The 14,972-nt window shown below is 35.4% G+C and overlaps 1 protein-coding gene across 2 annotated transcripts in view; it reads left to right on the forward strand.

The window, feature by feature from the left end:
- BRWD1 (bromodomain and WD repeat domain containing 1) overlaps window positions 1-14,972 on the forward strand; it is a 156,858-nt gene that overhangs the window by 118,271 nt on the left and 23,615 nt on the right. The window contains exons 33-37 of one of the 2 annotated variants that reach the window (XM_072614790.1): window positions 3,457-3,538; window positions 6,191-6,232; window positions 9,070-9,216; window positions 11,212-11,364; window positions 12,196-12,359. In XM_072614790.1, coding sequence (XP_072470891.1) covers window positions 3,457-3,538; window positions 6,191-6,232; window positions 9,070-9,216; window positions 11,212-11,364; window positions 12,196-12,359 — 588 coding nt within the window. The remainder of the gene's footprint in view (window positions 1-3,456; window positions 3,539-6,190; window positions 6,233-9,069; window positions 9,217-11,211; window positions 11,365-12,195; window positions 12,360-14,972) is intronic. The other variant, XM_072614791.1, reaches the window with a different exon arrangement.

A 14,972-nucleotide genomic window follows, 5' to 3' on the forward strand; every position in this document is an offset into this window, starting at 1 on the left:
ATCAAAAATATTTGTTGTAAAGATTTTTCCTTCAGTAAACTTCTTTTCTTCCAACTTTATTAATTTTGTCTGTTCGTATTGTTTTAAATTTTATGTTATCAGAATTGTCTGTTTTTTGTTTTATGATCACTTATCTCTAAGGATTCTCTCCCAGTTATTCCATTCTCTTCTTTTTTTTATGGTGTGACCTATATTTAGGTTATAACTTTATTTGAAACTTCCTCTGGCATGCCAGGAGATACTGTTCAGTCATTTTCAGTCATGTCTGACTCATGACCTCATTTGGAGTTTTCTTGGCAAAGATAACTGTAGTGGTTTGTCATTTCCTCCTCCAACTCATTTTAGGGATGAGGAATTGAGGCAGACGGGGTGAAGTGACTTGGCCCAGGTCACAGAGCTACTAAGGAAGTGTCTGACGCCAGATTTGGGCACAGTAAGATGAGTCTTTCTGACTCCAGGCCTGGCACTCTGCTGTGCCACCTAGCTAGCTGCCTGTAGCAGATGATACTTGGCGTAGACCTGATTTCTGCCAAACTGTTTTACAGAGTTTTCCAGCAGTTACTGTCAAGTGAAGAATGCTTACTTCAGTAACAGATGTCCTCAGGTTATTGAAAACTAGGCTACTATGTTTGTTTTGCTTTTGGGTCTTACTTTTCTTGTTTATTCTCTTACTCAGTGCAATAACTTTGATTATTATAACTTTGTAGTATAGTTTAAGATCTAGTAATACTAGTGTGTCTTCTTTCCTACTTTTTAAAAAAATTTCCATTGATATTTCCTGATCTTCTCTAGTTGAATTTCATTGTTGTTTTCACTAGTTCTTTAAAAGGACTCTTTGGCAGTTTGGTATTGTACATGATTTATAAAATAATTTACTTACTACTGTCATTTTTGTTAAATTGATAGGGTTAGACCATGAGCCACGAGTTCTCTCCAGTTATTTCAATCTTCTTTTGTTTTTCTGAGGGAGCCTTTTATAGTTGCATTTATCTAGGTCCTGAGCCTAGTTCATTCCCAGATGTTTTATGCATTTTGCAGTGACTTTTAAAAAGTTTAGTTTTTAATGCTCTCTTTTAATATGATCCTAAGACATATGAGCATTTCAGTACATAAAGAACAGGGAAATGGTTTGTATATGAAACTATGTGTAATGCCAATGTGATACCCATAGCAGCTGCTGTGAATATGCATGTGTATTTCTAGGGTGGATGCGCAAAATATAATAAACTTTCTTTCCCAAAACCAAAGCCAAAATATTTATTTAGAACATCACTATTCGGATACCCTGGAGGTAACGTTTAGCATGGTTTTCATCTCTGGAGCTCCAACATCTTAAGCATTCTTTCTTCTCAGCCTCTTCACAAACAAGCTCCCCTAGGCAAAATTCCATGTTAACACTATTTCAGTTAAAGTTCTGTTGGGCAAGCCGCTCCCACAATAGGCTCCTTGCGACTCAGGCTGTATCACAGCTGTGAGCTGGGCCAGAGCTCAGAGTAGGTCACATAAACCTATTAATGGACAGGGAAGACCTTCCTATTCATTAACACTACACTGTGAACATTAGTTACCTAGTTTTTTAAAGCTTATACAGTTATCCCTTCCACATGATGACCTTCCTCATCACTCTTTTAATATATCACAGATCAGCCTAAGAAATTAAATGGCAATTTTTTAGAGTTTTGTGGAAGCTGCAAAAGCACAGAAAAAGTTTAGAAACTCAGGAATTCGCAAAGTATATGTATATAGTATTGTATGATATCAACATATTTTAATCTTTTAATATCATAATAATTCAGACTTCTCTGGTATGAAGTAGATGGGGGGGATGCAAAGAATTTTATACAGATTTTCCAAATCATGAGTGGCATTGTGCTCCTAACCCCTGCAATGTGAAAGGGATAACTAGTAAATTTAACATAGTAAGTTCCTATTTCTCTTCTCATCAGCCTTCTGCTCTTTTCTGTAAATTTTTTGTCTTATTGAGTTTTGTATCATCATGACTAGCCATCATCCCCACCCCACCAGCCTTCCCAGTACATTTTGTTGTTATTTTGAATGGAATTTTTTTTTCTTCTTCTGGGTTTTAGTAATGACATAAAGAGTGATGGTTGCTGTAATTTTATTTTCTTTCCTGCTTTAGTGAATTCATGAATGCTTCATTTAATTTCAGGGCTTCTCTAAATCATCATAACATCTGAAAGTAGAAAAAAAAATTTTCTCCCCTTTTGCATGTACTTATTCCCTTGATTTCTTCTTTTCTTAATTGTATAGCTAGCATTTCTAAAATACTATTAAATGCTAGAAGTTCACAAACTTTGTAACCTTGAGCAAGTCACTTAATTTTTTAGTGCCTACTCAGGCAGTTTACTAAACCTTTAAATCATAAAATAATTACTCATTTGCATCAGTAGAGGGTTTTTGCTTACCAGACATTGCCTACGCCAGTAAAATTAACAGGTCTAAACCAAAAAAAACAAACTTTAAATAACTGAAACTGACACCTCCCCAGCCATCCTTTGCCCCTGAGATCCTTTCCTCTGGTGGAAGTGGGTGGGAAGTGGATGTGGGAGAGCTCATCCTTGATCCTCACTCAGGGAAATTCACCATATTGTTTTCTACCTGGATGACCTCATGGATTTCTTGATCTCCAGAAATTCATCATTCTGCAATATGAAATCAACTCTGAAACTCAGCACTTCTTCAAATTATTTCCCCATCCCAGCTGCAGGAGTTCATTATGCTCCCATGCCTTGTCATCACTTTCCACCCTGCCCTGGTGGCACACTACTCTCCTCCAGCCCCAGCCTTTTCAGGTTCTTTTTCTTTACTATCTTCCTCCATTAGGTTGTGAACTCATTGAGAGCAGAGATCTTCTTTTACTTTTCTTTTTATTCCCCATTGTGCCTGGCACATGGTGGATGCTTAATAAATGCTTACTGATTCTGACTCTGAAATAATAACAGTAGCAATAGATATACTTGCTTTACACTCTGATCTTATGTTAAAGACTTCAAATGTTTATCCATTACAAATAACACCAGCTCTTGGCTTTAGGTCTACAATATTTGCCCTTATTAAGAAAACCAATGATAAAAAAATGATAGGAATCCTGTTTTCTCCTATTACACAGTCCACAGATGTCTTGGTCTCTGTAGGCAGCTACTTGGAGGTACTTGTCACTTTTCTTCACAGTGGATCCTGACTTTATCTGGAATGGAGAGAGTGACTTTGTTTTACAACTTGACAGTCCTTAGGGAGAGCAGGTGTCATCTCTCCTTATGCTGTCTTTTGTGGTTTTTGGAGGGTAGATAAGAACACACATTCTATTCGTGGGTCCTTTTGATTCTCATCAAGCTTTGATGAGTACATTTTTATGAATCATCTTTGTGGTAGAATCACAGAAGCAACAACCATTATATATGTTCTCATTGAAGTAATCTAATTTTTTTTTTTCAGCAATCAAGACTGTACAAATATTTCTGAATTTTATAATATCACTGAAGATGATGAACAAGACTGCACAGATGCTGATGATTTGGTATAAAATTCATTCGTACTTTTGTTTATAGCAAATACGTTTCTTTATCCTTACCTGAAACCAAATAAGAAAATTACTTCAGTTTTAAATAGTTAAAACTAATTTAAAGTGTTCTCTCTACACTTTCCATTAGATTATTTATTTCCCAGTGATATATACATTGATGGAAAAACACTATTTTGCAACAAATAAATAAATAAATATCAATATGTTTTAAAATCTATTTCAAGATATGCACAGGTAGAAAAATAAACCTGCATTTTTAAATTTTAATTTTTTTTACTTCTATTGGTTTTTGAATAGAATACTTACAATCTTAGCTAAATGGCTGTGGGTTAAGGATAAAGAATTGTCCTTCCTAATAGCACAACATCTTTGCTCTCTTGATTTTTACTATAGTTATCTAATTATACTGTTCCTATTTAAAATAGGTGGAACTAAGAATATGTTTTCTGGTTTATTGTACTAAATTAATCTGGATAACCTTGTGAGAAAACCTGTGGAATATACAATTATTCATGAACTATTCTAATATTAAGTAATAAAAAGTTTTCATTAGTAATCTAATCCTTTATCTGTATAATGTCACTAAAACTTGAGATATAAAAAATGTCTTTAAAGAAAATCATTTGGAAATTTTTTCCCCTGTATGTTTTTGAGGCAGTAGTGTAGTAGTAGTGACATTAAAAATCAGGATGACTGTGGATGAGCAAGTCACTTAATTTCTTAGTGGCTTAGGCAACTAATTCTCTTGAGGTTATAAACTATAAGCCAGTCAGCAGTTGGCCTTCATGGGGGGAGTTTTTCATTTTCTTTTAAGCCAGGAGAGGTGGTAAAGCATTATTTTTTTTTCAGAGTACACAGACTGAGCATATTTAACTTTCTCTAACTTTGCTCCTCTGTCAAATTGAGGTAGACACAACCTGAAAGGGCTGCTCTAATTGATAATTCATTTTCCTCAGCATACACTTTATAAATGACCTGTTATTATTTATGGGAGAGAGGACACTGTGGCACAGTAGAATGAGGTCCTGGATGTGAAGCCAGAGACTTCAAATTCAAATTCTGCCTGTCACTACCAGTGTGTCCACTTGAATCTGTCTATGCCTTAGTTTCTTCATCATGGACCAGATGTCACACTTGGAATCAGGAAGAATTGAGTTCAAATCCTCACTCAGACACTAGCCATGTGATCCTAATCAAAGCCCTAGCCTCTCTTAGTCTCAGGTTCCTCATCCATAAATTGGAGTTAATAATAGCATCTGCCTCTGAAGATTATTGTGTAAACCTGAAAAAAAAAAAAACCCTAAATGCCAGTCAGCTCATTTCCCTTTCTTAAGACATGGCACCTGTCTAAAACATACTAAGCTTGAAATGGGCATTTTCTGTGTCTTTGTACCTGTGGTAAATATGTAATGACCTAAATAAGTTTAATTGGCTTTAAACAAAAACAAAACCCTTCTGTTAAAAATATGCTAGGGTTATGTGACCCCATTATGCTATTATTGATCATGGAATTGATTTGAGGGGATCTCAGAGTCTAGCAAGGCTATAACCTACAGCTGAACAAGAAGCCCTTTTACGGTGTCCCAGAAATGGTCATTCAAGCCTTCATTTGGAGACCTCAGATAAAAAAAAATCATTACCTTTCAAGGAGCCCATCCTACTTGTAAGTACCACTGTTAAGTGTTGCATTTCTGCCTGCTTTTCCTAATTTTGCTGAGATGAGGTGGGGGTAGTGGGAAGAGGAAGAGAGGGGCCAAGTGCCACCTAGATTCTCTTCCACATGATAGCCCTTCAGATGCTTAATGACAATTGTCCCATTCCCCTAAATCTGTTCTTTTCCAGGCTAAAATTCCCCAGTTCCTTAAAATGGTGACTATTGACTTGTTTTCAATGATACTTTACCCTTCTAGTGCTCCTCTTCCGGGCATTATCCATCTTGTCAGTATCCCACATAATATACCCCTTAGAAGAAAACAGCACATCAGATGTACACCAGGACAAAAGACAGTGACACTACCACCTCCTTTCTAGAAACTACCTTTCTTAATTCAGTGCACGATTATGTTAGCATTTTTCAATGCTGTGTTGTATTGTTGGCTCATGTTGAGTTTTTGACCTGCTAAAAATTCCCCTTTTTTTCAGAGGAACTACCTTCTCTCCCAGCTCATACTTACGAATTGACTCCATCACAGTCTCCTGTCTAATTAACCTATATTCAGTCATTCATCTGATTTCATAGTCCAACTAATTCTGTTATTACATAACCCATCCTGGGCATCAGGCTAGTATGAAAGAATTTGTCAGATGCTTTATAATTATCACGTAGATATAGTTATCGATTTTTTCATCCAGAAAAGACTGCATAGAGTTTTGACTCCAATTTTTTTTCGGATGAGCAAATTAACAACTGAAAAGTTAAAAATTATCTAATTATGTATCAAATTCATGATTGAGTTAGCATTTAGAACCCTGGTCTACAGACTTAATCCCTTGTTCTTTTTACCATACCATGCTGCCTTTTTTATTAAAATTCTTTTTCGAAGCTACAGAAAGGTCAAGGAATAATACATTTGGTTATTCTGTTGAATAGATGATTCTGAAAAGTTAAACCAACTTGAAAGTGATCTGATTCATGTTCCTTTGTAGGATGAGCATGATCTTCCCAAAACTTCTTCTGGACGAATACGAGTGAGTTACTATATTTTGTTTATGTTTTTAACATGCTCTTGGCATGTTTATCCAATTAGGGTTTAAATCGAAGGTTTTTTTTTTCTTGAAATAATTGAATAAATATTTTCTTAGTTCCTTCAATGTTATTTAGAAGGATGCATGCATGTAAGTTAATCTTCCTTAAGAAGCTTACAAGCTAGTCATGATTAAATGTTGATTGAACTGGAGATGAGGTTCATCAAGAACTTGAAGAGATGGGCTTTAGATACACATTGTAGAGGAGGGGTAGTATTCACAACGGATGGGAAAAACATTTCAGGTGAATGGGAAAACCTGAAACATGCTTTAGGAATAAGCATTATATATTGATGTGGGACAGAAGACACACTTGATTGGCACAAGTGATTAGGAAATGAGGTTACAGTTGTTCCTGTATCTGGACCGTGCATGGACTGGAGCCAGATTCTGCTAATATTGAAAAATAAGGAGAAGAGTTTGGATTTCATATTATAGGAACAAGGGGACTTTGAGCTGAAAGTGCTAAAAGTGGTATGTAAGAAAAGATGTGTTATTCCTTTGAAGTTTTAGTTGGGTTTTTTTGTTTGTTTTGTGTCATTTTTTGTTTTTTTGTATGGCATGATAAGAGATCTCGGGTCATCAACTGAAATCAATGTTTGTGACTCAGAGGTGAGATGATGAAAGTTAAATCAGAGTAGTTTTTCTGGGATATGATAAGGAACACATTTGAGCCATTTCATGTGAATGCAACTACTTAATTGGTGACTGACTAGATTTGGAGAATTAAAGAAAAGGAAGTATGATTTTGAGTCTGTGTGTCTGGGAGAAATATGCCATTTACAGAGAACAGAAGGTTATGTATTTTAATTTTTGAAGACTTTAATTCATTGTAATTCATTTTTTTGAGTAAGCATTTGTCTTCTTCCACTCCATTTTCCCAAGTTCATTGGGGAAAAGAAAGAAAAACAAAACCCTTGTAACAATTATTTATACTTGAGCAAAACAGATATTATGTCTAAAAATGTGTGTCTCATTCTATATCTTGAGTTTGTTACATCTCTGTCAAATGGTGAGGGGTAGCATTTTCATTCATCATCAGTCTTTGTGAGTCATGGTTGGTCACCAAGTTAGTTTTTAGTCCTTCAGTATTGTTTGTTTTTACATTATTGTTGCTTATTTTATAAACTGTTCTCCTAGTTCTGCTAAACTAAATTCTACATCAGTTCAAACAAGTGTGCATAGGCTTCCTTGAAACCATTCCTTTCATAATTTATTGTTATATTTCATAGATAATTTATTTAGCCATTTCCCAGTTCCTTCGTTTCTAGTTCTTTGTCACTACAAAAAGAACTACCATAAATATTTTTGTATCTATGAATCCTTTTCCTCCTCTTTTGATTTTTTTTCTGGGATAGGCCTGGTAGTGATATCACTGGAGGCACAATTTAGTTACGTTGGGGTTAAACATCTAGAATGGTTAGACAAGTTCATAATTCCCCCAGTAGTCTTTTTCACACAGCCCTTCCATCATTTGTCATTTTCCTTTTTTGTGACTTTTATCAAATTGTGTGAAGTAGAACCTCAGAGTTGCTTTAATTTGCATTTTTCTAATTATTAGTGATTTAGAACTTTTTTTAGAAGACTATTAATAGCTTGAATTTCTTCTGTTGAGGACTGCTTGCTTATGTCCTTTGACCATTTGTCATTGGCGGATGGTTTATGTTCTTACACATTCTAATCAATTTCTTATGTATTATGGAAATTAGATCTTTATTAGACATGCTGCAAAAGTTTTTCTAGTTTACTTGTTTCCCCTTTTAATCATAGCTGTATTGGATTTGTTTGAAGAAATTTTAAAATTTTACATGATCAAAATTACCCTTATTTTCTGTGATCCTCTATCTTCTGTTTCTGAATTCTTCCCTCTGCAAGATCTGAAAGCTAATTTTCTTCCCTGCTCTTGTAATTTATGACATGACCTTTTATAATAAAGATTATGCATCCATTTGGAGCTTATCTTGGTATATGGTGCAATGGTCTAAATTCTTAATTTCTACCATGCTGTTTTTTGTTTTTCAGTTTTCCCAGAAGTTTTTGTCCTTATCCCAATAACTAGGCTCCTTAGCTTTACTCAACACTTGTCTTCTCTGTTTGAGTTCTGTATGTTGTACACTTAATCTGTTGATTCTTAGTATAATATGAGATTTGATACTCCTTCCTTCTCCCTTTTTTACATTATTTCTCTTGGGATTTTTGATCCTTTTTTCTTTCAGATCAATTGGTAGAGCGCTGAACAAGTAATTTAATTTAGGAAACACTTGTTATTACTATCATGGTTTGACCTAACCATGAGCAATTAATATTTTTCCATTACGTAAGTTTGAAAGACTTTTAATTTAGAATGTTTTTAAAACATTTCAGTGAAGTGTATTTTCTAATTATGTTACGTATCTGTAACCTTCTACTGATTTTAAAGATATAGGCTTCTGTTTTCTATCTTTTACAAAGCATTCTCTTGGTCATTAGTTTATGTTGTAAAACAACATGGAACATGGAATTTCAAATGCATTTTTAGAATTTTGTTATTGGATAAATATCTAGTAAGAAGTACACCTTTTATGGTCTATCTGGAGTGTTGCCTGTACCATTAGACCATCAGTTACACTGAGGCGTTTTTGAAAGTTAATTTTTTGTTGTAACAATGGTAGTAATACGTAACTGAATTATAGCAACAGTGAGGTCGTTCACAGTATTTATTGTTTAGGGTAATGTTTTCTTTAGTGCTTTCTTAAAAGTAATTGTAATTTTAGGAAACTGATGTTGTAAATATGTTTTAGGGCCATCGCTGGAAGAAAAGGAACAGTAATAAAACTAAGTACGATCAAAATAACTGGCAGAAGCAATGTAAAGAACTAGTGGACTTAATTTTCCAGTGTGAAGATTCTGAGCCATTTAGACATCCTGTTGATTTGGTTGAATATCCAGTAAGTTAATATTATTTAAATTTTTATTTGGGGGACATTGGAATATAATTGATACATCTTTGAATTAAACTTATAAAGAACAAGATATACTCTCATGAATCTGGTGCATATGAGCTGTTAATAACTAAATATTTTTAAAATGAGAAAAAAATTAAGTATTTGTATTTTTAAAGTTCAGTGTTTTTCATTGCTTGATTATCTGTACAAATTCAGCAAATATTAATTAAACTTACTAAGTTCTTAAATAAATTAAAAGTATTTTCTAGATGCTGAGGATATAAAGAGAAAACAATAAAAAGCAATAGTCTGTTTATGGAGATTACTTTGTACTAAGGGAATAACACATATACTCCATAATTTTTCAAGGAATTTCCCTTCCAATTTTGAGGTCATATTATGGTTGTTAAGGTTTGTAATTGTAAAGCAGTGCTTATGTGGGAGGTACTTTTTCAGTGCAAGGATTTCTCTACACCAGGGTGTTGTATTCCTTTCTCTTTTGGTTTAATACAGTTTGGAAATGATACTGACAAAGACAGTTCTTTTTTTGTCAGCACTAATATTAAGGAAACAAAGTAACATCAGAAAAACTATCACTTTCAGTTGATTATTTAGTGATTATTTAATGATTTTCACTGATTGTAATGATATTTGTCTGATTGAGCTTTTACTTCAATACAATGGGAAGAAAGTGACTAGAGTCCAAGGAGCCTGCCTCTGATACTAGGCAAAGCACCCTTCCTGGGCCTTAGTCATTATCAGTGAGAGGGCTGTACTAAGTGGCCTTAGTACTTCTGGATCTAGGATTTTATGTTTCAAAGAGATGATTTTCTTTAATAAAGATCCTAGGTATGATTATAATACCGCTGAGCATTGAGTACTTTAAACACTTTATACTTACTTTAAGAATAAAATGACACAAATACACTAGACAAAAGGTCAAAAGTAATTTTCCATTGTGAGCAGAAGTCAGTTATATAGGTGCATAATCTGCAAATAAGCATACATCAGTGAATATCAAGTGGAAAATATTGGCCAAGTAGATAGAAGATTGATTGCTAGGTAATGAAGCAAAAAGTTACCTCACTTCCAAGGATTAGGCATTATTAGAGACAGTTAGGTGTGGAGCATTGGATAGAGTGCTGGCCCTGGAAGACCTCAATCCTGCTTCAGAATCTTATTAACTTTGTGACCCTGGGCAAGCCATTTCACCTGTTTCCCATGGTTTCTTCATCTGCAAAATGGATATAAAATAGCACCTGCCTCCCAGGTTTGTTGTGAGGATCAGATGAGATAATAATCATGAAGTGCTTAATGCAGTACCTGGCCCATGTAAACACTTAGCTGTTATTATTATTATCATGATTACTTTTCCCAGTGTCCATAACATTGCAAAGAGTTGATTATTCTTATTAATCATTATTTTTAACTGGATCTGTAATTTTATTGGTATAAGGATCTCTCCGCAAGAAAACTCCCTCAGCCAGTGCAGATAGTCACCTGGTCTGCATTTTATAGTTCTTCCTTAGGATAACATTAAATGATTTATCCAGGGTCCCATAGCCAGCGTAGTAGTACTGAGGACTTCCTGACTCTTAAAGTTGGCTCTTCTTTACTGTGTGATGCCTTCCACCCATTTACATTACCCCTCCAGAAGAAAGAAATGCATTTATTTACTTTTTTAAGTTTAGCATTGACTATATTGTTAGTCAGTAAATGTTGACTTAACCTCTTGCTCCCAATCTCAGGCCTGTGGGCTTTTTTTTTTCCCTAAAGAAAAGGTAGCTTTAAAAAACAGGTTGTTGTAAACCAAAAGAAAATCGCTTCTGAGAACTGAATTCTCTTTGCCTGTGTTTGGAATGGGTGAATTATATGACTTCCAAGGATTTCTCATAGATTTATCATATTGATTCTGCAATTTGAAATTTTTTTAGATCTAGTTTTTTTTTGTGTTTATAAGAATATTTGTTGAATGACCTTTTTTTTTTTTTAACCTAGGACTATAGAGATATTATAGACACTCCAATGGACTTTGGAACAGTGAGGGAAACTCTAGAAGCAGGAAATTATGACAACCCACTGGAATTTTGCAAAGATATTCGATTAATATTTAGTAATGCTAAAGCTTATACACCAAACAAAAGGTCAAAGGTAATTTTTAATGTCTTTAAAACAAACAAAAAGGAAGGATTTATACACATAGCCTGTGGGTTATCACATGCTAGTTAGTGGTAAGTACAAAAATTAACCCAGGTAAATGAAAAATGATTTTTGTAACAGTCCACCTTGAAAACCTTTGGTAACATTTTATATACATTATATTGATATTTGCATGTAAATCATAACTGTTAACCAGAGTTCACATAACTGCTTAAAATGTGTACTTTGTCTTAGCTATGTTCCTTTCCTCCTTTTTTATTTTTTATCACTTGTCTCTTCTAATCTCTGTCAGTAGCTTCCTTTGGATTCTTTGTCTTTTTTCCTTTGTTTCCCCCTGTGTGTATGGGAGTGGGGTTTGAGGGGAGGGGTGTGTGTATATTCACTCAAACAAGAATGTACTTTGAGAAATTTACTCAAATAGTGCCTCTATCACTTTCAAAGTCAGCCTTAACAGTTAGGAGTGGAGACTGTCCTTAAGCTTCTCACACCTTTTATTGTTTTGTTTTTTTTATGTCTGATTGAAATTTTCCTTCCTACCCCCAACATCACTGTCACTTTTCACTGACCCCCATCCCAGCCACATCAGAGTTCTCCTTGGTCATGTCTAAAAACATACCTCGATCTGTACCTCTGTTTTACTCTGTATTTGGCAAATACCATTTAGGGCAGAGATTTGAAATTAATAAATAATTTCCTTTGACAGTCAGATAAAAAGCAAATGTATTGGCCATGGCCAAGACCTTTTTTATTAGTAAAATCTTGAAATACTTTTGAAGGCTATTTTATAATTAATTGTGCTTTTTTTTTTTTTTTGCTTTATAGATTTACAGTATGACTCTTAGATTATCTGCACTATTTGAGGAAAAAATAAGGAGAATTTCCTCTGATTTTAAAATTGGGCAAAAATACAATGAAAAATTACGAAGAAGTCAACGGTGTAAGAGAAGGCAAGGTTCCACGCTTGGCTATCAATCTAGTAAATTCAGGTGAATCCCAATTGTAGTCATAACTTTTGAATATTTTGATGTTTTAGTTTATTAACATACCTTATATGTAGACATTAAAGATAGATATGATATTAAATGACTTGAGATGTCTTTGGGGAAGTCAATTTTTGTCATGTATGTATTTTGTGATATTAGAGTACAAGGTGCTATTTTAATCTGTAGTAAATATATTAATCTTAAGGTTAAAGTTGAAAAATAGTCTTTTGATATGGTAAATTATACCTCATATTTCATGTAGAACATGGGCAACTAGGTGGCACAGTAGATAGAGCACTGGGCTTAGAATCAGGAAGACTCATCTTTATGAGTTCAAATCCAGTCCCAGACACTTCGTAGCTATGGGACCATGTTTAACTTAGTTCTTCTCATGTAAAATAGACAGGAGAAGGAAATGGCAAACCATTCTAGTGTCTTTGCCAAGAAAACCTCAAAAGGAATCACCGTAGAGTTAGACACAACTGAAATGCCTGAGCAACAACAATAAATTAATTTCTTCATAACTAGTCATCTTACAGGTTGTCGACGTACAGAAAAACGTATCCAGGCACATGTATAGACATTGTCTATAGTGACTTGTAAAATGAAAAATAATCAGTGGAAAATTATTTCCCTAGATTAGTGCATTAATCCTGAAGTTAATCAACCAACAAATATATACAAAGCAAGCTATGTAAAGGACAAGTAACAATTAACAGAAAGAAGCCACTGGAATTAAGAGGGGTTAGGGAAGGCTTCTTGTAGAAAGTAGGATATTGGAACTTAAAGGAAGCCAGGGAGGTCAGTCGTCTGGAGAGAAGTGAATTCCCAGAACCAAGAGATGACATGTCTTGTTCATGGAACAAGCCAGGAGGCCTGTGTCCACTGGATCAAAGACAATATGTCAAGGAATAAGGTGTAAGAAGACTGGAAAGGTAGGAGAGAGCTAAGTTATGAAAGTCTTTGAATGGCAAACAGCATTTGTCTTTGTTCCTGAAGGCAATAGAGAATCACTGGAGTTTATTGGATAAACAGGAATGGGGGTGAAGGGAGGGAGACATAATCAGAACTGCATTTTAGTGACTGAATGGAGTGGGAAAAGACTTCAGGCAAGCAGACCCACCAGCATGCTATTGCAGTAATCCAGGCCTTCATTGATTAGAGCTTCACTAGAGTGATAGCAGTGTCAAAGGACAGGAGGCCCTAGATGTTCCAAAGGTGAAATGAACAGGTCTTAGCAACAACTTTGGATGTAGGAGGTGAGAGATAGTGAAGAATCCAGATGAACCTGAGGGACTGAGAGGATGGTGTTGCCCTCTACAATAATAGGTAAGGAGAGGGGTTGAGAAGTAGAATTAGGTGGGGAGGGGAATGAGTTCAGCTTGGGGCATGTTGAGTTTAAAATGTCTCTCAAACATCTAGTTTGAAATGTTTGATAGACAGTTGGAGATGCAAGACTGGAGGTCAGCAGTGATTGGGGCAGAATGGATAAACTTGAGAATCATCAACATTGAATGGGAATTAAATCCATAGAACTGATGAGATACCAAGTGAAGTAGTACAGTGGGAAAAGGAACAGAGCCCAGGACACCTACAGGTGGAGGGTGTGATCTGGACATTGGTTTTGTTCACTCTTTTCAGTAGTATCCCACTCTTCATTGAGCCCATTTGGTGGTTTTCTTGTCAGAGATACTAGATTGGTTAGCCATTTCCTTTTCCAACTCATTTTACAGACGAAGAGCTGAAGCAAACAGGGTTAAATGATTTGCCCTGAATTACATAGCTGGTAAGTGTCTGAGGTCAGATCTGAACTCAGGAAGATGCATGTTTCTGATTCCAAGCTCAGCACTCTACCCACAAGCTGTCCCTGTGATCTAGAAGAGGATACAACAAAGGGGACAAAGAGAGAGTGGTCAGACAGCAGGAAAACCAAGAGAAAATGGTATCCCGAAAGCCTCGGGAAGAGAGTGACAAGGAAGAAAGAGTGATCAGCAGCATCAGAGCCTGCTGAGGAGACTGAGGATTGGAAAAAGGCCATTGTATTTACAGCTAAGAGATAATTAGTAACTTTGGAGAAAGCAATTTCATTGTAGTGACAAAGTTGGGGAAAGTGGAAGCACTTACTGTAGATGACTTTTTCAAGGACTTTAGCCATGAAGGGCAAAAGAAAAATGGGACAGTTATCAGAGATGGAATGATCAAGTGAGTGTTTTTTTTCCAGAATTGAGGAGAAATGGGCATGTTTACTGGCAGTAGCAAATGAGTCAGCAGAGAGGGAGAGACTGAAAATAAGTAAAAGAGTAGGGATAACAGGGGACATCTCTGTTAGAAGAGAAGGGGTAGAGTGAGATCACTTGGAGAGGTAAAGGAGTGAACCATGCTAGAAGTATAAGGCCACTTCATGTGAAACAGATTAAGTAGGAAAAGTGGCAGAAACTACCTGATTGATAGATTAGTAAGAGAGAGTTCACAGCACGTGGCCTCCATTTTTTCTGTAAAATATGCCTCAAAATTCTCAGTTGGACATGGTGGCAGGAGGAGCCACGGGAGGGTTGGAAAGAGAGATGAAAACGTTTGAAAGAGCCACTGTGGAGACTGGGATAATGAGTTGGTAAA

Source organism: Notamacropus eugenii, chromosome 5 (genome assembly GCF_028372415.1).
Source record: "Notamacropus eugenii isolate mMacEug1 chromosome 5, mMacEug1.pri_v2, whole genome shotgun sequence".
Lineage (NCBI taxonomy): Eukaryota > Metazoa > Chordata > Mammalia > Diprotodontia > Macropodidae > Notamacropus > Notamacropus eugenii.